Source organism: Cydia amplana, chromosome Z (assembly GCF_948474715.1).
Source record: "Cydia amplana chromosome Z, ilCydAmpl1.1, whole genome shotgun sequence".
Classification (NCBI taxonomy): Eukaryota; Metazoa; Arthropoda; class Insecta; order Lepidoptera; family Tortricidae; genus Cydia; species Cydia amplana.
In genome coordinates, this window is record NC_086096.1 from 387397 (window position 1) to 411880 (window position 24484).

General features: G+C 36.7%; 1 protein-coding gene across 2 annotated transcripts in view; it reads left to right on the top strand.

Moving 5' to 3' along the window:
- LOC134660911 (protein apterous-like) overlaps positions 1-22478 on the top strand; it is a 125325-nt gene extending 102847 nt beyond the window's left edge. The window contains exons 5-6 of one of the 2 annotated variants that reach the window (XM_063516787.1): positions 4630-4832; positions 22199-22478. In XM_063516787.1, the coding sequence (XP_063372857.1) occupies positions 4630-4832; positions 22199-22405 (410 nt within the window). In that variant the 3' untranslated portion in view covers positions 22406-22478. The remainder of the gene's footprint in view (positions 1-4629; positions 4833-22198) is intronic. The other variant, XM_063516788.1, reaches the window with a different exon arrangement.
- Positions 22479-24484: the final 2006 nt, after the last annotated feature.

The following is a 24484-nucleotide window of genomic DNA, read 5'->3' on the forward strand; positions in this document are numbered from 1 at the left end:
CTACCGATACATACCTCACAACATATCGGCATTTTAGATGCATAAGGTCTCAAGTCACTTATCGCCAACGCCATCTAGAAAAATGAAACATTTGAGAGGCAAACTAAATATAGAAAAAGTAGAATGTGTAATTAAGGCTTTATGCCTGACGGAAAAATTGAATTACGTACTTTCTGTATCTCGGAAACATAAAATGATAGAAATACCAGTATCAGCTCATTAGAAAAAGAATGTGTTTAATATTAAAAAGTCATTTTGGTCGGTTATTCACATTCACATCCGGCGTTATGGAAATCGAGACAAGACAAGAGATTATTTAACAATTTCCACATCTCTGTCGATTGCGCGTTTATCTATGTAACTATTTATCTATCTATGTATCTATTTATATATCTATCTACTACCTTTTAAACGAGCAATTCTTGTTTATTTATTTATATATATATTTCGGAGATCTCGGAAACGGCTCTAATGAAATTTACTATATGGGGGTTTTCAGGGGCGAAAAATCAATCTAGCTAGGTCCTAGGACCTAGCATCATTTACAAGACCTAGGTCTTATCTCTGGGAAAACGAGCATTTTTAAGTTTTTTTTATGTTATCCGAGCAAAGCTCGGTTTCCCAGATATTTATTATATTTATTGTTGCAAGGGATCAAAAATTATTATTCTTCCGACCAATTTTTGTGGTTTAAGTACAAATGCTAAGTGTGGTCGTTGATCAGGTTTTGTCAACATGTCCGTGTGGTGCGGTGGTGAGGTGTTGCGCCGGTTTACTAGTTTTTGTTGGCAACAGGGTTTATTGGTCGTTAAACCGCGGCGTTCTTTAGCCCGCAGGCCGGCGTGAGCCACGAGCGGGGGCGGGAGCGGACCCTTGAGCGGGCGCGGGTGGTACATTATTAGGGTTCCGTACCAAAAAGGTACAAAAGGAACCCTTATGGTGAACTCTGTCCGTATGTCTGTCTGCCACATTGCTAAACACCTCGAGAACTAAAGTGTCATTCAATAGAACTTGCTAACTACATGCTTGTATGTAAACAAAAGTGACTAGTAATTTGACATTCAGTGTCAATTTTAGTATGGCGGTTTGTTGACATAGTTAGCAAGTTCTATTGAATGACACTTTACTGAAGCTATCGATTTCAAATTAATAATAGTTATGAACAATGCTAATCCAAGCAAATTGAAAGTGTATTTTTTTCATTTTATTTTTTATTAATTATGGAAAATGTCCATTATAACGAGGGGGCAAAATTTCAAAGTCTAGTTACTAGGTCGAGTGGGATATCATTTGAAAGAGCTCAAATTAAACATTTGCAAAAATATAGTGAGAAAAAAATTGACTTATGAAAGAAAATGTGAAAAAAAAACCATTCCCCCACCCTTATCTCCGAAGTTTATCAACGAAAAATTATGATTTTTTTTTACATAATATATAACATTATCATAAATATTACAGGGAAAATATATAATCACACCTCTAACTTGAAAACTTTTTTTAAGTATCAAAAAACATTTTCTAATATAAATTGCAATGTGGTTTACTTGGCGGGTATTATTTATACTTATAATATCTATGAGATTACACTAAAACACCTTCCTTCAAATAAAATATGAATTGTTGAAATCGGTTCACATGATAAATAATTAACCCTGAAAAACCAACGTACATAGATGAGATGATTATAGTTATAGTTCGTAGATTGGAAGCTTATACGTATACCATCCGAAAATTTTAAGTTTGTACGGAACCCTCGGTGCGCGAGTTAAACGAACTCGCACTTGACCGGTTTTTAAATAATTGCTCACAATTACAGTGCTTAAATTATGTAATTAAAATATTTCTCTTCGGGGCTTTGGTATTTACGGTAGATCAGTATATGTGGCATTCCAGAGAAGGCTCCTGGTTAATCCTCCACGTGCATAAGGAAACGTTCATTCATTAGAAATAAAGAAAAAAGCGGCCAAGTGCGAGTCGGACTCGCCCATGAAGGGTTCCGTATTTAGGCGATTTATGACGTATTAAAAAAAACTACTTACTAGATCTCGTTCATACCAATTTTCGGTGGAAGTTTACATGGTAATGTACATCATATATTTTTTTTAGTTTTATCATTCTGTTATTTTAGAAGTTACAGGGGGGGGGGGACACATTTTACCACTTTGGAAGTGTCTCTCGCGCAAACTATTCAGTTTAGAAAAAAATGATATTAGAAACCTCAATATCATTTTTGAAGACCTATCCATAGATATCCCACACGTATGGGTTTGATGAAAAAAATTTTTTTAAGTTTCAGTTCTAAGTATGGGGAACCCCAAAAAATTATTGCTTTTTTTCTATTTTTGTGTGAAAATCTTAATGTGGTTCACAGAATACATCTCCTTACCAAGTTTCAACAGTATAGTTCTTATAGTTTCGGAGAAAAGTGACTGTGACATACGGACGGACAGACGGACAGACAGACAGACATGACGAATCTATAAGGGTTCCGTTTTTTGCCATTTGGCTACGGAACCCTAAAAAGTCCTTACGCAAAGCAGATGGAGTATTATATTAATCTCAATTGACAGCAAGCACCAAGTCAAAAATATATTGACGCCAGTTATTTCAAACCCTAGCGTTTGGATCATAATATTTAAGGTAGTTTGAAATAAGTACATAATACGAAACGAAAAAATACTTTCAGTTCTACTAACTGTAAGACAACTTGGCTACTTTTTTTAAAGCAGTGCCGAAAACGTCACATTTTGTTTTCGCTTATTCCTTGCACCCCCTCCAAGTCGCCAGGCACAGTTGATAAAACGCAACTGAAAACAATGGCTAGTGCCCATACCCGTGTTACGATCGCTTTACGACGCAGTTGTAAACTTCCCCGCGAGCCTTACTGCCTCTCCTCTCCTCCCTCTCACGCCGCCCCGCCAAGAACGGGACAAAAGGTAAAGCCGACTCACACAGGCCCTCGTGGTAAAGATTTCAAGCGCCACGGCAACCGTTTTATTAAGGAAACTGGCCAGCAATAAAAACGCGCGCCCGTTTTGTTAAAAAAGGCGCTTTTCAAAATACGCGTAATTAAAACGACTTTTAAAGAACTTGTAAACTTTTGATTTTAACGTTTGAGAGATTAAATCTGTATTAAAATTAAATTATTGCCCACATAAAACGAGGGAGTTTGTTTCCATTTAAACTTACGAGTCTTTTTACACTCATCGATAATACATTTTAACGTCATTCGATTCGAAATGTAATTTGCATTTAAATATGAAATCAAATGTTATGACACCGCCGGCTTTTTGGCGTCGACGGTATCGATTTTGTTTTTTTTCTGTAGACGTCTGACTTGAGAAGTTGAGACGCGATAACCAGAATGCGACGAGGTGTCAACGTTTGAAAACGAATACAAATTGAAATTAATTACGGTAGGTACACGGTACCCTTAAAAACGGCAATAATGTACTTGCGATGGACTTACGCCGAGTCATTTAGCCGTAAGTGACTTAAAATCTTTATTTAACGAAAATTTATTAAATGTGAAATTTATTGTAATTTTTGCTAGCGAATTGGCACAGCGACTGTTCTGGTATGCGTTGGTAATTCTTCGTACATTTTACTTAATTGTGTGAATCGTTGTATGATCCAATTAAAATTATTATAATGATAATGCATTTTGCGCTCGCTTTTACGGTTAATAAATTAAATTTTAAACGTATTGTTTTATGTGGTTATAAATTAATTGTTTAAGGAGCATTTTGGATATAATGATGAATTATAATGCGGCATTTGGTATTCAGTACAGTTATGAGATGATGAAATTTCATTTAATGTTAAAGTCTACTACATTTTAATATTTACTTTGCTTTTTAAATGTAGCTGATTGACGCTTACGTCTCTTTAAAATTATAAACATAAATTTTAGACATATATTCGTTTAGTCTATATTATAGAGTATCATCATCATTATCATCACGAGTAACAATTTATCCATCGATGGACACAGTTCTGCAATGATGATATCGCTCATGCTGACTTGGTTCCAAGTTCAGAATGTTCAGTTTAGATTATTTAAATTTCATCATTGTAAATAGATTAAGGTAAGTATGACAAGTTGTGAAACGTTTCCAAAAAGCTGGAACACTTCTGGAAAATTTCACAGGAAACGTTCATTTTGGAATTCGAAAATTTCGAATTGTTGCGCCATTTAGGGTCCTAGCTAAATTAGCTGTCCAAAACCAACGCTATAAAATATCAAATTTACCAAGAAACCTAAATGGCATAACAATACCGTGTGGTAACTACAAAAATATGAAAAGTTTCCGAGAGTTATTTCCAAGTGGAAAATTCGCGATTTTGGAAACTTTCCGACGGAATATTAATAATAAAGGCGTTCCAATAAAATTAAAAGGCTTTGTTTTCGAATGATTGATTTCGTCATGCCAAAGCAGTATGATGAAATCATTTAGCCGCTGTTAAGTAAGTCTGGGACTCCTCGTTTCAATGGCAGGAGATTTTTTCAGCTAAATTAATAACGATGATGATAATTCGCTACTTGAAACCCTAAAGACGTAATCGCCAACAGCGTACACAGGAATTTACCGATCGTTTTTGCATCGCCTAATGTTTTGCCCGACCCAGATCTGAACCCCGAATATTTGGAGATGGGCTTCCGCGGCGGCGGCAGCCTGGGCTCAACGTCGCGCACCAAGCGCATGCGCACCAGCTTCAAGCACCACCAGCTGCGCACCATGAAGTCCTACTTCGCGATCAACCACAACCCGGACGCGAAGGACCTGAAACAGCTCAGCCAGAAGACGGGGCTGCCGAAGAGGGTGCTACAGGTGAATATCACACGCAAATGGAGCAACGGACACATTGGGTAATGTGTTCCTTACGCCATTTGGATCTATTTAGGTTTATTTAGGCTGAAGTGAGATGAACAGTCTGAATACAGTATAGAAAAACACATTAGGAAAATATGAAGTGGTTTATTTTTTATTTGTTTCGGCTAGTACACACCGGCCATGATTAACCATAACCATTCAATAAATAGGCAGTTAGGCCCTACTTTGGTACAAATAACACATAGTACAGGCTTCGTCTACATAATTGCGAGTTAATTTGCAACATTCAAAGAAGTATTTTGCCCCAAGGTTCTCTAATTATCCATCGATATTGGCGTAGTTACACAAACAAAGTTAAACATAAGCTACTTATGTAAAGTAATGAATTTTTTGCTTTAATACCTGTTCTGATCGAAAAATTCCAGTTTTATAACGCGCTTATCACTTAGCCGACATAGTGGTGTTTCCTTGATGTGTTGTATTCATTTTAAATTAGGTATTAATGCGAAGTATACGGCCAGTTCATTTGATTTCAGTCTATAAAATAATCTTACAAAATGGAAGTAAATTCAAATAGAAGCCTTTTATGTGAGTTTATTTCCTAATAAAGAATATTCAAAGCTTTATTTATTAAATCCTCTAGAGTAGCAAATAATTAATCAAAGAATGTTCGTTGCCGTTTAATTTAAATAGGTAATCAAATTATATCTCTACTCGATTTTAGTGAAAATCTCCTTACAATATTATCGGAAGTATTAAATAGACGATTCAATAATATGTATTTGCTTATTCCGGTATGCAATAGTCCAGAGAATTCAGTCACTGATTTATAAATGTAATAACCAGAATTACGAATTTAATCCATTGTTGCTTAATTTAGTTTTTTTTATAAAGGAACAAGCGATTAAAACTTACATTTACATTTGACAGCACTTAAAACAGGGCGAAGAGATAAGGTAATTCGAAATTTACATTTTTAATTCAACTTCCATTTTATCATATATCGGTATTTAAAGCGAAAGAGTTGTAAACAACCATCGGCATTTACTTACAAGCATCATTTTAACTTCCCAAACTGATCACAAGTATCACAACTCATAGAAAAAGGTTTTAACATCCACGGCGGTTCGTTTACGACTTTTTTCACACGATAAATGTATGCGATGCTTTTACGTACTTATTTTTTTTATCATAAACTGGTACAGGCTAATGCGAAATGAATGTACGGGCGATATCTTGCACGTATCAGAATCTTTACGCACCGCGAATTGCGTGTTACAAAATATTTGTGTAATTCAACAAAGCGACTCATGTTTTTACGGTTCAAAAGACAGGGTATAAAATGGTGTAAGTGCAAAAGAAGTATTTCTAATGGAGGTTCTTCGGAATTAGAAGCTTTCGGAGTAGCCTGCGGTGTGAACTAATGTCTTCGAGCATCTTGTGGACTGCTGATTATCCGTGGGTACAGACGTTGTGAAGAAGGAAGAACTCCTGCAGAACATTCAGCGTTCATCATTTCACCGTAAGCATAATTTTAAATTTGCGCCGTCGAGACTGAAAAAAGTGACCGCATAAAATAAATATCATCATTATTGTCCGTTAGGCCTTTTTGGCAGTTGCGATCATTAAACAAATGTGACGTAAAGGACAATTTGTGCTGTGTCGACTAAATATACCGTTTTGTTTGTTGTCAATAAGGTCGACTTCTCACGTAATCTTAATACTAGTAGCACCTTATTAACAGCCGACAAAGTGGTATCAGTCGACTGAAAATCTGTTTCATACTTGACGGTTCGCAGATTAAGATGTATTAATCTTTCAAATTGATAATCCGTATTATAGCTGGAAATCGAACTTTATCGTTGAAGAGCTAAGGTCGGTTTTGCAGTGAGCTTTAAAAATATAGGACCACTGTGTGGTATAAGGGCGTAAGAGCCGCTAGTTAAGTGTCCCTTACGTCCTTACGATTTCAGACGAGTCGCGCTGTCATTACGTGTTCCCAGAACGCCACAAGTGAGTGATGTTCTAAAAAATATAATAAGTATGTTAAAGTAAAAGAAGTTATCTGCTTTTTGCGGTAGGGTCGTATCTTGAATGAACTTGATATTACTCCCAAAATTCGCGAAATCGGCATGTTTTGACTGATAGTGATAACCCGAAATACCCGAAATCAATTTTTAATAATATCGTCTGTTTTTAGGGTTTCGTACCCAAAGGGTAAAAAACGGGACCCTATTACTAAGACTTCGCTGTCTGTCTGTCCGTCCGTCCGTCTGTCACCGTTGAAATTTTCACAAATAATGTAGCGGCAATATAAATACATCATCTGTGAAACTATCAACTGTCTATAACTATCACGGTTCATGAGATATAGCCTGGTGACAGACAGACGGACAGCGAAGTCTTAGTATTAGGGTCCCGTTTTAACCCTTTGGGTACGGAACCCTAAAAACAAACACAACAGAAAACCAACTAAAACAAAAGACGCTCCAAATTCGAAAATTAAAAAAGTTGATAATTGTTCACTCAAACTCCGTTTGAAGACGCGCGCATAGAACGTTTTAAAGTGCCGAAAAACTTCCCAAACCATTAGATTTTATACTCTATTCTTACATCTATAAAGTTTCTTTTGGTTTGATATATTTTTGACACAATTTGTAGATAAAGTGTACACAAAAATTAAGTCCGGTACAGTTCTAAATCGTACAAGCGCCGCGGTGTATCCAATCCATTAGAGACAGACTATAATGGAGCACAGATGCGCAAGATTTTTTTTTACAACACGTTCTTAGATATATGTAGAGTAGTCTGTAAGTATGTCTTGTCTTTGAAATTAAGATTTGCGACGGAAATTGTACGGGCAAGTTATTTGATTTCTGTGACACTTTAGTTTTGAAGTGGGACATATGTTGCTAGGACTTATACTGTTTTTACATACAACATACTACAATGAACGACATCTGTCATCATCATCATACTGGAAGTCGCTCGCGGTATTTCCGACTGGACCGATACGATCTTCAACTGTCCAAGAAAATAAAATTGGTTTTCTTTACTGCTACTAGTATGTAGATAAAATGAATCTTTATTGGGAGACTCGAGTCTTATTGAATTGCGCTTAAAAAAACTCAATAAAGGATTTGATTCTGAACTTGAATTATTCCGGAGTTTTTATAATGCAGACTCTCGTAAAAAGCGGCCAAGTGCGAGTCGGACTCGCCCATGAAGGGTTCCGTATTTAGAGGATTTATGACGTATTAAAAAAACTACTTAAGTACATACTAGATCTCGTTCAATCAAACCAATTTTCGGTGGAAGTTTGCATGGTAATGTACATGATATATTTTTTTTAGTTTTATCATTCTCTTATTTTAGAAGTTACATGGGACAAGACCAACCCATGGATACCCCACACGTATGGGTTTGATAAAAAAAAAATTTTTGAGTTTCAGTTCTAAGTATGGGGAGCCCCCAAAATTTATTGTTTTTTTTTCTATTTTTGTGTGCACAGAATACATCTATTTACCAAGTTTCAACAGTATAGTTCTTATAGTTTCGCAAAAAGGTGGCTGTGACATACGGACGGACAGACAGACAGACATGACGAATCCATAAGGGTTCCGTTTTTTGCCATTTGGCTACGGAACCCTAAAAACGAGTCTAGTTCAAATATAGACTCAAGTGACTCGAGTCCCACCAACTCTAGTCGAACCCACCAACTCTAGTCGAACCCCCCATCTCACCTCAAACAGAAATATCTCCACAATTTGACAAATCAAAGCGTAATTTATACGCGTGCGTAAAATATGTGGCGCTCACTAATTGCTCTGCTGGGCGGTTCTGAACCTTATCACTGAGGGAATAAAGTTGTGATTAATGATGTATTCGTAACGGTAAGTGTTGGGGCGGTGTATACGGCCACGTGTACTAATTAGGGGAATAGTGATGTGTGGAAAGTACTTATTTTAATAAGACGGGATGCTTTAAGGCATTTTTTATAGCAAAATTGGTGATATCGTTGCGTATAGGTAATTTATAGGTATAGATAGCCCTTACCAGGATTCGAACCCGGGACCTAGTGCTGCGTCAGGGTCTCTATTGACAAGGTCGTCAAAATTAAAAATAAAAGAAAATAAATAAATGTAGAAGATAAAAATATAAGTAAGATTAATTTCATAATAAACCTCAACTGTGTCATACTGACAACTATCTAAGTAGTATACGGTACCCAGAAGTGCGAAAAGTAGGAAATTCGCAACAAGTGGCGATAAATTGAAACACGACCGAAGGGAGTACCTTTCCGTACGTGTATTGTACAATGTTTTACAGTGCATTATAAATAAAATTAATAAAAATAAAAAAGCCTTTATTTCTAGTCATTGGATAAAAAATGTAAGAAGGTACATCAATTTTATAATCTTAGCTAGTTATTTTTAATATTACATTGCATTGTTTCTATGTCAAAATTATGATTAGGTATGTCGAAAAAGCTTACATTTTATTTAGGTATTTACACTGATATAGTTAGTCTCTTTTTATCGTGACGGACCAGAACCCCTCATCGGGTGAAGGCCTCCTCCAAGGACTTCCAAGTTTCCCTATTTAATGCCGTATATTTCCAGTTGATACCAGCTATTTTCTTAATGTCATCCGCCCAGCGGCTATTTGGTTTGCTTTTACGGCGTTTTCCTGTGGGCCCCTTCCAGGTGCATTATGGCCCTTCAAATTTTCTACATATGCACGTATTGTGCCAATTACCGCACTAGGGCGGTAAAGTTAGCACCATATGTGTTATAAAATAAGTATGTAATTTTTCAAACAGGAAGGGTACGATGATAGATGTCAATTCAATACAATTTATGTGATATTTGTCAAGGTTATAAATTGTATGGAGATGATCCATACAATTTGATGATATCATCGTACCCTCGCAGTTTGAAAAACACCTACTATAGTGACACTCGAAAATCATTACTCTTTTTTCTGTGTCGGTGAAATACAGGTCGAAATTCTAATATAGGTTGCAAGCTAAAAATACGTGAAATATTTGGTTGACAAAACGTTCGGGCGTAGAGCAATTCATTTCGCTGTCACTGTCACACACGACTAGGACTAATTAATCTAAATATCTGGGTGACCGAGCTTCGCTCGGAAAACATATAAAAACTCGAAAATGCGCGTTTTCCCAGAGATAAGACCTAGCTAGAACGATTTTTCGCCCCCGAAAACCCCCATATTTCATCGAAATCGTTAGAGCCGTTTCCGAGATCCCCGAAATATATATATATAAATTAATTAATTAATAAACAAAAATTGCTCGTTTAAAGGTATTAGATTATACCTAGCTCTAACAGTTTAAGAAGAGGCGAATGGTACTATAGTTCGTTTTTTTTAGAATTAGAAATAAGGTAAACAATCTCGATTGGTCTTTTAATTGAAAAACACGTTTTAAAAATAAGTCACGGCAAATATGTAACAATTATGAATCTAATACGATCATTTATATCCTTCTGCTTTCATAACTAATAGTTACTGATTTTTCAAAAGAGTTTTTCTATTAAAAGACATATCAAGATCGCTTACCTTCTTTCTAATGCTAAAAAAACGAACTATAATGACTCATATTAAGTACAGGCATAAAGAAAAAAATACATAGAGTGCTCCCTCCATAAATCAGTTTTGGTACCAAAAACACTATTATTTTCATAGTCGACATCTAGTATCGAGTAGCGGAATTATCAGTACGTCCATGCTCTAGTTTTCGTCCACTTAAGGGATTAGCAAATAATATATTTACTTATTAATTAGCTTCTTGCGAAATATATTTTTATGTAGATAAATATATTCTTTAGATATTAAGAATTGCAATAAGTCCAAATTTGTGCAGCAATGTAGATTTATAATCAAATTTCGTCAAGTGGATGAAAACTAGCGCTGGGCGAAAACTAACGCACCTACCCTTATAAAGTATTAACTACTTTTACTAGGCAATCCTTGATAGTTACATCCTTTTTATTTAAGACGTCCAAGTAGGTAATGATATAATAGTGTCTATGTTCTGATTATGGCTCCATCGCTCACGGCTACCGGTCTTTAATCGAACATTTTCAATCGTTAATCACTTCAATCGATTACTTTTAATCGGTTAATCAATTTGATCGCGGCAATTAAAATAAAGGTCAATATATTAAGTATATTAACGACACCATTTAATTTACTAATTATGTTACTTAACTTTTTATTCCGTAGGTATATTGAACGTTTAAAATAAATAGCAAGTGTTATTACTTTAAAGACACTATCTAAAGGAAAAGATCCATATTTAAAAGTAAATCAACTTAATTGTATAATTGTTTAGTTCGAGTCCTATTGTTAGTTTTGTTTTATTGTATTTTTCTTTGTTGTACCGATTACCTAAATATCGTATTTTCTTTTATCAGCCTATAAGAGTGCCCCACTGCTGGGCAAAGGCCTCCCCACTTACTCTTTAAGTATACTCGTAGTATGAGTTGAAAAAAAAATCTTTACTAATAAACAGTACCTACATACATAAAACTTTTTATTTTATGAAAATACATACGATTATATAGGTACGTATAATTAATCTAATAATTTCAACACATGTTTTTTTAAGAGTTACATAGTTGTTTCGCACTTTGTTATTGTTTTTCCACGAATTTAAAAATCCACTTGACAAAATCTCAGCAAACCTTTTAACAACCTGTTACCATACATATACAAGTCAAAGAGATATCTATAATTATACAATTATGGACACAAGAAATACTCCCAAGCCTCTTCCCGCGCAATTAAAATCAAATAAAACCTAAAAAAAGGTGCCATTTTGATTCTATTTCGGGACCGTTTTCACGCACCAAACTCCACAAATATTCCCTACAATTAGTATCGGGCGGTCACACCTCGCTCCCGCTCTGATATCATTTTACTTTTAAGTACATTTCGTGACAATAATAACCTAAAACCTCCATTCTAAACCCTACCCTAACACCTTTATATAGCAGTGAAATTTCTTCAATAACAACTTGAAAGATTTGTTTAAACTTCTCAAACTAAAATCGACTCTATATCTTAGTTTTAAAGTACAAATTAAGCTGTTAGTGAGCGTGATCACAATCAAATGTCTAGTAATTAGTCGCGGGCATGACGTTGTGCGCGGGATGATTTCCGTTGCGAGCGCTCAAAAGGTACCATTTGTCATTCCGTGGCGCGAACTTGCGCCATCCCCGCAGAACGGAAACGACCTAGCCACCAACAACTTTCACACGAAAGTTACTTTTTGGCGTTGACGGGTATCGGGAGAGCGGACGCGAGCACCTAATTTATCCGCGTTATTTATTTTCAGTGTTATTTATTTAGGGAAAAGTCGTCATTAATCAGAAATGAGGAGGTTTTATTTACATTATTTACACATTCGGCTTTGATCGCGGAGCCGGAATGTTTTACATTTAATTAACGAGTAGAGGGGAGCTCGACACTGTACAGCACATCATTTTACAATTTAACTATCTAATAATTATTTCAAGTGATTGGGAAAAGGGCGTTTTCACAATACATAAAATTCTGGGATATTCCTTCTTCTTGTGTCTGAATTTATTCCTAATACTTTCAGAATGACCTTCAAGAAAAGAGCGTACTCCCATCTCAATGGCCGGTAACGCACTTACAGCCCCTCTGGTGTTGCGGGTGTCCATGGGCGACGGTAATCGCTTACCATCAGGCAATTCGTCTGCACGTTTGCCTCCTATACAGGGTGGCTAGGAAACAACTGCATTCCCGTTGCCAGGCAGGTTTTGGGAGGGACTGAGCAACTTTTACTATGAGACCAACACCGAAATCGCGAAAAAAAATTCGGGTGTTTCATACATTTTGGCTGGTCCATTTTCTATGGGAGGGTAAATTTTAGGTAAAATCCGCCGCACGCGTCCGCGTCGTCAGCTACTTACCGTTGCTCACACTATTCATCGATAACTCGCTCACCTCTATCGCTATACGACTATAGATACCGATGTCGCTTAGAGTTGAATGAGACGTTAACGTCAGTTACTATTAGTCACACAGATAACATCGCCGTATCGGACATCGGACTTTGACGGATGAATCTACTTCGTCACGTGAAAATAGTTTCCACGTACTGAAGCAAGAAACTTGCTGCATCTCACAGCTACACTGTGGAATGAACTGCCGCCCGTGGTATATCCGGACCGATACGACCTTCAAACTTTCAAGAAAAATACTTACCTACTCCCAGCTTAAAGGCCGGCAACGCATTTGCCACTCGAGTGTTGCATGCTCTCATCAGGTGATTATTCTGCTCGTTTAAGTACAGTCAGCAGCCGAAGTTGCTAAGCGGGCGAGGTGTTCAAAATTACCTTGACACGCTCTTTTTCTCTTAACAATAAAGTCGCGTCAAGATCATTTTGAACACCTCGCCCGTTTAGTAATTTTTGCTGCTTACTGCCCGAGCTAACAGGTAACACGCGCAAAAACTAGCCACAACATCCGTTCTCAAATGAAAAAGCCTTAAAGCGCAAAATTACAGTAAGTACCTACCGAGACCTTGACTCATCACGCCATGACACGACAACACGCCATGCAGTCGCGTGCAATAATATACAGACATACCTACAGACAGACGCGGCGGGGGAATTTGTTTTATAATGTGTACTATTGATATACCTATCTTTCTCCAGCTTTTTTTATGATGTAGGAAGCAAACGAGAAGACAAATCGCCTGGTGGTAAGCGATTACCGCCGCCCATGGACACCTGTAACACCAGAGGGGTTTCCACTGTGGTGCCGGCCTTTAAGATGGGGCAACGCTCTTTTCTTGAAGGTTTGAACTTTGAAGGTATCGGTCCGGGCTACGCGGGCGACAGTTCATTCCACAGTTTAGCTGTGCGAGGCAGGATGTTTCTAGAGAAACGCACAGTTGAGGACTGCCAACCATCTAGGCGGTGTGTCAACCATATTGTCAACATTAGCCACCCACAACTAAGCATGCCAATAAAATCTGTTATTTTATCAGACAATTAGATCAAGCGAGCTAAATTGTTGCGCATTATATTATCATTATCACTAGTTCATTTGACTCGGCGAAATGATTCAAATAGTGATGGGCGCTGCACGCCCGTTTCGGTTTCAGGACTATAACCGCGTAAATCGAAGTTGGCAAATTGCGGGCATCTTCTCACTGCCGTATTCGAAATTCAAAATATTCACAAGAGACGACATATACTAGATCCATTCTAGATACGTTATAGTTTAGATTTCAACTAGTTCTCTTTTGCAGCGCAATTCGGGCAACCAATATCACTTTTACGATAGATTGTGTTAGATATCTATTAGATGTGAATTAGATCTCTAAGTAATATCTTGTGGAAATCGTTCAAGAGTATGCCCAGAATCGCGGAAATGTCAAATTTGACAGGTTAGATCTTAAACATATCGTTATCGTATCTTGGCGATGTCTAAAAGATATCTAATAGATGTCTATTACAAAATCCGAATCGGGCCTTCTGTCACTCTAATTACGCCTTCATCGAAGTAAAAGAGAAAGATCCCCGCAATTTGCGAAATTCGGTTTTCGCGGTAGACCCTCAGTTTTGGTATCAGTTCATCTAGTGTAAATTTCATTCGATAGCGAGGTGACGTACCTACATATTACGCGTTTGCGTTAAGTGTCATTTTCTATGGGATTTTGAGTTTCCGTAACGTCCCGCTTTAGCGCAGTCCAAAATTCCATACACATAATAATATATATAGACATAACGCAAAAGCGAACGCTCCTATCGAATGAAATTTACACGAGGGGTTCGGTTCGGCAAAATAATTTAAAAAGCGTAATGCTGAAAAAGGGTTTTCACTCGTGATATAATGTTGTATTGATATTCTAAGGCACTAAAGATGTTCCATCCTATTTTTGTTATGTTTATGAACTTGCAGTTTTGTCTATGGTACCTACTAGCGGACATGGACGCAAAATTTGAACCCATTCACACTTTTAAAAGTATGAAATTTTGAAAGCTTCAACAAGCTTCTTTGGCGCAGGCACTTCATAGAAAATGAGCCGCTTTCATTGCACGCGGGTGTAATCTTTTAATGAAATTAATCCCTAATTCTACAAAACAAAAATAAAAACATCGTCATACAAAGTAAGACGACGAAAGTTATTCCGTACAATACAATTACACAAATTATTTCCTAAAATATTTACCAAATCTAAAAACCAAAACACATTCGGCCAAACGTCCCATCCCTAGGACGGCGCCGTCAAACGAAATTGATTCGTAACATATGAGTCATTATGATCTATTTTAAGTCGTCATTTGTCGCGCCGCCGGGACTAATGGGGTGTCTCGTTTGGACGACTTTAGACACATGATCTTTAGTGCAGTCCTAAGTTTGTATGTTTGTATGTTGGTTTGGTTCGTTCTACAGTGATTATTAATATATGTAAATTGTACAAAGGGGCAAAGTTGTTTAACGTCTCGTGCTAATATTGATAACTGAGCAGGCGAAAGATTGCGAAATCTTGAGCGCTGTGAGGGTTTCAAGGCATGAGGGTTAATGAAACTTTGCTACCGGGTGAAACACAATATTTTTCACTATATACATATTACGCACCAACGCGAGTAAAATAAAATAAAAACTAAATGTAAAATGTTAAATCAAAATCCTATTGAACGCTTACTAAAAATACTTAGTCCAAAAACATGATTTAAAAGTACATTCTATTTTACAAGTCAAAATGAGGAATCAACTCAAAATTTGCATTCTTGTGGATAAAATTCAACTTTGTCATTGGTAATACAGTAAATTTATACATTTAGCGTTTGCGTCAAAATTATATGAAAATGATAATAACTTGCCCTAGTTGCTAAGAGTAGCAAGAAATATAGCAAAGATTGGACCTGGGGATCCGACACCTTTTCCCTCCCTTTTTGGGGGGTAGGCACGGTACGATCTCGTGGCTACTGGCCCAAATCAGCTTTGTTTGACCTTAAGAACAATCGTGCCAAGCCTGAGTCAAAAGTGCATACTCACTGCACTCACTTAGCATACGAACTCAATTTCAAAAAATTAAAATGTTTTGGAAGGCTTTATCTCGGAAACTATTCAATCTACAGAGATAGGTAATTCTAGTGTCGTATTGTAGAAAATGTAGTCTTCTTTAAAAACTCCCTGAAAAGGTACTATTAAAAACTAGTTTTTAGGGTTCCGTAGCCAAATGGCAAAAAACGGAACCCTTATAGATTCGTCATGTCTGTCTGTCTGTCCGTCTGTCTGTCCGTCCGTATGTCACAGCCACTTTTCTCCGAAACTATAAGAACTATACTGTTGAAACTTGGTAAGTAGATGTATTCTGTGAACCGCATTAAGATTTTCACACAAAAATAGAAAAAAAAAACCAATAAATTTTTGGGGTTCCCCATACTTCGGACTGAAACTCAAAATTTTTTTTTTTCATCAAACCCATACGTGTGGGGTATCTATGGATAGGTCTTCAAAAAAAAGCGGCCAAGTGCGAGTCGGACTCGCCCATGAAGGGTTCCGTATTTAGGCGATTTAAGACGTATAAAAAAAAAACTACTTACTAGATCTCGTTCAAACCAATTTTTGGTGGAAGTTTACATGGTAATGTACATCATATATTTTTTTTAGTTTTATCATTCTCTTATTTTAGAAGTTACAGGGGGGGGGACACACATTTTACCACTTTGGAAGTGTCTCTCGCGCAAACTATTCAGTTTAGAAAAAAATGATATTAGAAACCTCAATATCATTTTTGAAGACCTATCCATAGATACCCCACACGTATGGGTTTGATGAAAAAAAAATTTTTGAGTTTCAGTTCGAAGTATGGGGAACCCCAAAAATTTATTGTTTTTTTTCTATTTTTGTGTAAAAATCTTAATGCGGTTCACAGAACACATCTACTTACCAAGTTTCAACAGTATAGTTCTTATAGTTTCGGAGAAAAGTGGCTGTGACATACGGACGGCTGTACAGACGGACAGACGGACAGACAGACAGACAGACATGACGAATCTATAAGGGTTCCGTTTTTTGCCATTTGGCTACGGAACCCTAATGATATTGAGGTTTCTAATATCATTTTTTTCTAAACTGAATAGTTTGCGCGAGAGACACTTCCAAAGTGGTAAAATGTGTGCCCCCCCCCCCCCTAACTTCTAAAATAAGAGAATGATAAAACTAAAAAAAATATATGATGTACATTACCATGTAAACTTCCACCGAAAATTGGTTTGAACGAGATCTAGCAAGTAGTTTTTTTTTAATACGTCATAAATCGCCTAAATACGGAACCCTTCATGGGCGAGTCCGACTCGCACTTGGCCGCTTTTTTTAGGGTTATAATCGCCCGAATCTAAAAGAAAACCGGAATTATCGCGGTTTTTTTGGATTTTTGACAATGTTTCGTTCGGCAGTTGAGGTCACAAACTTGGATTATTAATTGGGCCAACATCATAAACAAGTCTGCAAAAAATCAGAACTACCGGATTTGACGCAGAAGAGCCACGTTACAAAATTCTACAATTTGACTGGATTATGGTATTTGAAGGATATAAAGAGTCACAATTTTGGAATCTTTCGCTTATTCGCATATCAATATTAGCACGAGGGATAAAACAACAACTTTGCCCCCTTGTAAATAGATAGGTACCAAACTAATATGATTTGCTATTATCAATTGAAACTTTCAATTTGAAACTGACACAACAGCTGTAGTCATTTATATCTAGTGTTGAATTAAGACACAATGGACACATACAAATCGCCAGTGCCATAGATCAAAACTTCAAAACGTTATCTCGGTTTTGGCGGCCGCCATACCGCGTGGGCGGGGCCAGCGGCGCGTCCCGCCCCCGATTGGTCCGCCGCCCCGTGAGAACGCGTTCTACGTTTAAATGTTTAAAAGTTTAAAACCCGCGCTCCGGGACCCTATTATTGAAACTGTGACAGCAGAATAGACTACGCGGTTTTATTTTTTCGTTTTTTAGTCCGCGGACCGCGGTTTGTTTTGATTTCGCGAAGGATACTGTGTGCGTTTAGAAATTCAAATGGTTTTTGTATTCAGGACGAACCAAATATCAACGGTGAGTTTTTGCAGAGCTGTAGGTTATACAGGATGGCGCAAAAATACGGTGATATTTTTTTTTACTGGCGTATTGTTGATAATTTTCAGAAACGTTTGCATGTTTGGATCTACTCTAAAGGAGAGTATTTAAAGATACGTTTTGGTTTAATCAAATGATTGTAGCTTTATTTTATTGGCATTTTGTAAGAGACGCGTGAGTAAGAAAAATGTTCCTAAAAATTCTTTGTAAGTAGTTACTTAAACGTATTTTTAGGCCGACCTGTACATAATACCCATAGTTCTGAAAAAAATCATCGTACACGAATTAGGTAATTTTTTGTCTACCTAAACCCAAAAGTAGGACGAATTGCTGAAAATTATAAAAAATTGTCTGCTTAAACTATAGTTTAAGTAATAACTTAGCAAGAAAAAGGACAGTCTAAACTGAACCCTATCTGTCCGATCCAGATTCCATTTTTTACTGATAATATTTTATAGGTTTTGATATGTTAGAGATAACTGTAATGTGAATCAACGCAATTATGTCTGTCAGTGAGCGTGCACGGAATGCAGAACCGAAACCAAGGAAATTCTCCGAGCAAATTAAAAAGTGAACAAGCTCCTTATAAATTCAAATGAGGTATTAATTACAAATTAAGATAATTACGTCTAAGTTAACATGTTTAATACGCGAGCCGTATTTTAAATGCCGCTCCGATTGCGTTGCGCACGCGTCTCTAATTGGGACGAGATGATAGTCCGGTTAAGAGTGTTTCACACCGTCCGACCTGATATCGGATCCTAAACCATCTCTGTGGCGCACCGGACCTACTTCACCTGTCACGTACACTACACAAATAATTATTAATATAGTCATTCATTGCGCGAGTTTCCGTCCATGCTCTAGTTTTCGTCTACTTGACATAAATAGCAAATTATAAATACTAAAAAATACTATTTAAAAAAAACTATAAAAAAATACTATACTAAAAATACTATAGTATTTTTGATATTTAATTTTCTACTTGCGAAACATAATTTTTATGTAGATAGTTAATATTGTTTCGATAGGATTGCAATAAGTCCACATTTATGCAGCAATGTAGGTTTATGTTGGAATTTCGTCAAGTGGACGAAAACTAGAGCTAGACGAAAACTAACGCACCTACCCTACGCAAGCAAACAAAAGTTATCGGTCCGACAGCTCACGGCCCCGACATGATGTCTGTAATTATCGGAAGTTCCAATCCGATATCGGATGGCATGAATTCCTCCTTTTTAGGGTTCCGTAGCCAAATGGCAAAAAATGGAACCCTTATGGATTCTGCATGTCTGTCTGTCCGTACGTATGTCACAGCCACTTTTTTCCGAAACTATAAGAACTATACTGTTGAAACTTAGTTAGTAGATGTATTCAGTGAACCGCATTAAGATTTTCACACAAAAATAAAAAAAACCGGCCAAGTGCGAGTCTGACTCGTGCACGGAGGATTCCGCACCATCAACAAAAAATAGAGCAAAAAAACGGTCACCCATCCAAGTACTGACCCCGCCCGACGTTGCTTAACTTCGGTCAAAAATCACGTTTGTTGTATGGGAGCCCCACTTAAATGTTTATTTTATTCTGCTTTTAGTATTTGTTGTTATAGCGGCAACAGAAATACATCATCTGTGAAAATTTCAACTGTCTAGCTATCACGGTTCGTGAGATACAGCCTGGTGACAGACGGACGGACGGACGGACGGACGGACAGCGGAGTCTTAGTAATAGGGTCCCGTTTTTACCCTTTGGGTACGGAACCCTAAAAAACAATAAATTTTGGGGGTTCCCCATACTTAGAACTGAAACTCAAATTTTTTTTTCATCAAACGCATACGTGTGGGGTATCTATGGATAGGTCTTCAAAAATGATATTGAGGTTTCTAATATCATTTTTTTCTAAACTGAATAGTTTGCGCGAGAGACACTTCCAAAGTGGTAAAATGTGTGTCTCCCCCCCCTGTAACTTCTAAAATAAGAGAATGATAAAACTAAAAAAAAATATATGATGTACATTACCATATTTACCATGCAAACTTCCACCGAAAATTGGTTTGAACGAGATCTAGTAAGTAGTTTTTTTAATACGTCATAAATCCCCTAAATACGGAACCCTCCATGGGCGAGTCCGACTCGCACTTGGCCGCTTTTTTTTAGGTTAACATTTTATTTGCCATCAGATTTTTTAACGATTAGGTACTTAAATAAATGCAGAAAAAAAAACAAATGGCATTTTATTTGTATCCGAATCGGACCGGACAATGTGTAATCGCTCCAAAGAGGCTTCCATCGCGGCGAAAATTACTGGCGATTCTGTGTTACGACGCTGCATTAAGTATAATTCGAATTAAAAGAGGGCCAACAGAAAAATATAGTTTATAATCGTACCTATATCGAATGCCGTGAAAAATTGCACGCGGAAACTAAGTACCTAACTACACTAGGTATATTGACATGGGTAAAAATGGCAGAATACAATATGTCAAATATGTGTACCTATATAATATTCTCTAGTTATAGTCCTGCTGGTAAAAGTAGTCTGTCGCATCTGCACTTGTAATAATTACTATACCGTACTTAATCAAATCTTTATTCAATTATTCAATTACATACGTTAAAGCAGTAAAAATTAGTAAAATGCAATCGTAAAATGTACCGACACTGTTTAACAGTCGTTTAATAACAGCACGTTAACTATCAGCGTCAGCAAATTATTGTAACGGATTTTTTTTTACTTTTTACATACATAATAAAATTATAGAGTTAATAATGTTACGGGCACGGAGCAGATCATCACCAATAAATTACTTATTTAATAATAATTACATGTATTACGACGCATTTATACATATAAATTATCAATGACTATTGGCGTATGTCCCTATAATCTTATATGGACTTACGCCATTTGCCAAACGCATCGAATGGGGTTTACGGTTCGATTGAAAAAGTAATAAAACGTATGTAACTTTCATGTAATTTTCGATCGTAAATAATCTCTTCGGTAAAAAATACACAGCTTCGAGAATTTATGAGAAAAGAGCGATTTCTAGATTTATTCGTAAAGATTTTTTTTAATCAACATTCTCAGTTTTTGGATCTATATGTTTCCGTAGTCGGCACATAAGTCCGTCTGTCTGTCCGTCTGTAACTTGGTTCTGATATGAAATTAAAATTTTACAAACCCCCTAAGGCTAATATGCCAAAAAAAATACATTTTATGCCAAAATGTCTTACATAATTTTGGAAAAGAGCTGATACTCTTCAAACAACTGGATCGATTTCTATCAAACATAGCTAAGAACTAACGCAGGGAAACTCGCTTTCACATAAAACGAAACCACAACGAAATCGGTTCATCCGTTTGAGAGATACGATGCCACAGACAGACAGACATTGACGTCAAATATTATAACACCGCCCTTTTTTGAGTTTTTGCAGATCAGAAAACAGATATTACCTAAGTGTAACATATCATCGTGTGACGGGGACAGCATGAGAGTATTGACCGTATTTTATTATGTTGTCCCTGTCACATGATGTTGTGTAACATTGTATAACAGCAAATGAGCACCATTACTTCCTGCTTTGGATCTTGTTAAAAGAATTATGTATGTGGGTGAATCAACTTTTTCTTGTTACTCATTGCCGTGGTAAAGGGCGCCTGGGTCACTCAAACTCAAATAAAATAACCAAATATACATAAGAAGAGAACCAAATATACATATTTATGGAAGTTATACCCCTTTCCATAATAAGCATATTATGATATTAGTGGAACGTGGTACATTTAAATAAATCTTCAAATTAAGCTATTATGCTACTATTGTCGCCTGGATGATGGGACAAAATAAAAAAAAAAGTTGATTCACCCTTTTGCTATTTAGTGCTTGAATTAGTATCCTACTCATGTACATGATTACAATGCAGACCTATATATTATGTACAACACAATAAATACAAATTATATGAGTAAAATGGTTGTTTTATTTCTTTTTAACCCTTTGGCGTATAAGGCCTCGCTACATATAGGTTTTACCATTCCTAATGTATAATTATTTTTATTTGTAGGTAGGTACCGCACATCTGATAAAGCGATATTAATTTACCAGCCAACCAGGCATTCATAAAGCGAAAGCGATTACTGCCAAGCGAGTTCCCTTATAAGGCTGTTCACACGACTCAAGGCGTTTTTGTCCGCAGGTCTGGTTCCAAAATGCGCGGGCGAAATGGCGGCGGATGGTCACCAAGCAGGAGAACAAGATGGCCGACAAGTGCTCGCCCGACGCCTCGCTCGAGATGGACATGTACCACGGCCCCATGGGCTCCATCCAGTCTCTGCCGCCCCACAGCCCCCCCTACAGCGTCATGGGCGGCCCCCCCAGCCCAAACTCTATGGATTGTCCATAGCCACAGTTTTGCGCTTTGTGAGCGCACTAGTGAATGTGAGACACTGCCTGTGAGTGACCAAGGAACTTTTAACAAGAGAAACGCATTAGCGATTATCACGTTTTTCAGACTCTTTATCAAATTAAATCTTTATCTTAATTGCATTGCCAAATGCAGGTACAAACTTACAACAAAAGTTTGGCGAAGAAAACATCATAAAAACTAAATTGACGTAAAGGACATTTTTGATTTAATTATACAGGCCACCCATCCCATGCCCATTTGAGTCGTCTAGGCAAAAAGTCATATACCTAGTATAGAATTTATACAGAAATACGATCTTTTGTTTCGGTACAGCAGTTTATACAGTGTGTATATCCAATACGGGCGAATATTTAAACGGTGGGTTAGCATAGGACCTAATATTTTATATGATATTTTTTTATAAAATATAAAATATTGATGATGATGATGATGATGCATTCCAGTTATCCCTCATTAGGGACATAGGGGGATAGGGTTTGCGAGGTCCTGGTAGGCTTCCGTAGCTCAATTGGTTAAGAGCAACACACGGATTGTGGAGGATGCGGGTTCAAGTCCTGCCGGAAGCGTAACTTTTTCCATTTTTTCCTTTAATATAAAATTTGACATAGGGCTCACAGAAGAATCTTACATTTGTCGCGATCTCGAGCAGCTCTTTCTAGCAGAGACCAGTTGAGCCAGCCTCCTCCTCCTTCTTCTGAATGAAAATATTAACCATACAAAATTATTCGGCCCACAAATGTAAAGAAACACACAAGTTACGAGATATGAGCTTTTTAAGTAACTGTCAACGCTTGTTGGCGATTAATAATAATTACGGGATCATAAAGTGTAACATAAAAAAAACTTCTTAATTAATGATTACACGAATAGTGATGGGTAGGACATCAATTTAAAATGAGTTTGTATGAGTACCTCATTTTCTAAAATGAGGTGTTACAATGTCTTACTTCAAATGAGGTGTAGGTACTAGCATATTTTCAGCGTCGACTATTCCATTAATTCCAACAGCGACAACATTTTTTAATGTATATACATATTTATGTATTCATCACTCATCAGCTCATCACTTCCTTTATAAATAAATAAATAGTAATATTTAATTGGAGTGCAATTCTGGAGGTTCCGTGATGCGCGCGAGTAAATGAGTAAAATGAATAGAGGAGTGAAGTAAGACATTTTTGCGGTACGAAGTACTGCGACAAATTAACAAAACGAGTGGTACAAATGAGGTGCCTCACGAGTGAGCGACTCAGCACTATACACGAATAAATTTTATATCTGGTTTAATTTATTCTCCGTATTGGATTTACACACTGTATATCGTGTACATTACATCTCGTCGTATTTGTTGATCATAATTAAATATTACAGTATTATGATTTATTAAATAATTCTTGGGCTTTTTAGAGACACCAATACTGATCCCAAAAAGCTCTAGTTTGCCAATTGTTGTAAGCACCACAGGGAAATACTTATAAGATTATAGGATTTGTATTTTGTTATTCATATCTTAATATATTTTCTTCAGAGTAAATTATCTCCATATCCTCTGCACCATGGCGGGACTTTTTTAATATACGAAATAGATACTTTTTTTAAACAAAGCAACTGATAAAAACAATAAATTTTGTGAAAAATGTAATAACGATGCTTTTTTTAAATGAATTAAAAAAATACAGATCTCCCTCAGGTGTTAAGACTTATGAGACTATCAGCTGAATAATGCATAATAGACGTTCATATTTCCTAAATGTATAGGCACTTGCGCCTTTTGGCTTATTTAGTCAGCTGCAGAGAAAAATGACCCCCTCTGTATAGAAGTTTCTATGCAAAGGTGCTAAGCGAATAATATTTGAAGTATTGTGCAGACTGTACGATACTTCAAATATTATTCTTATTCCATTTGTAGTAGCTTATTTATTTATTTATTTTATTTCTATTTACTTATCATGACAACAATGATGTCTGACTTACTCCGAAAACTTTTGTTGGAAGAACTGATTGTTTTTCTTAATATTGTTATTTTGTATTTTGGCGCATTACTTTTAGTAGACT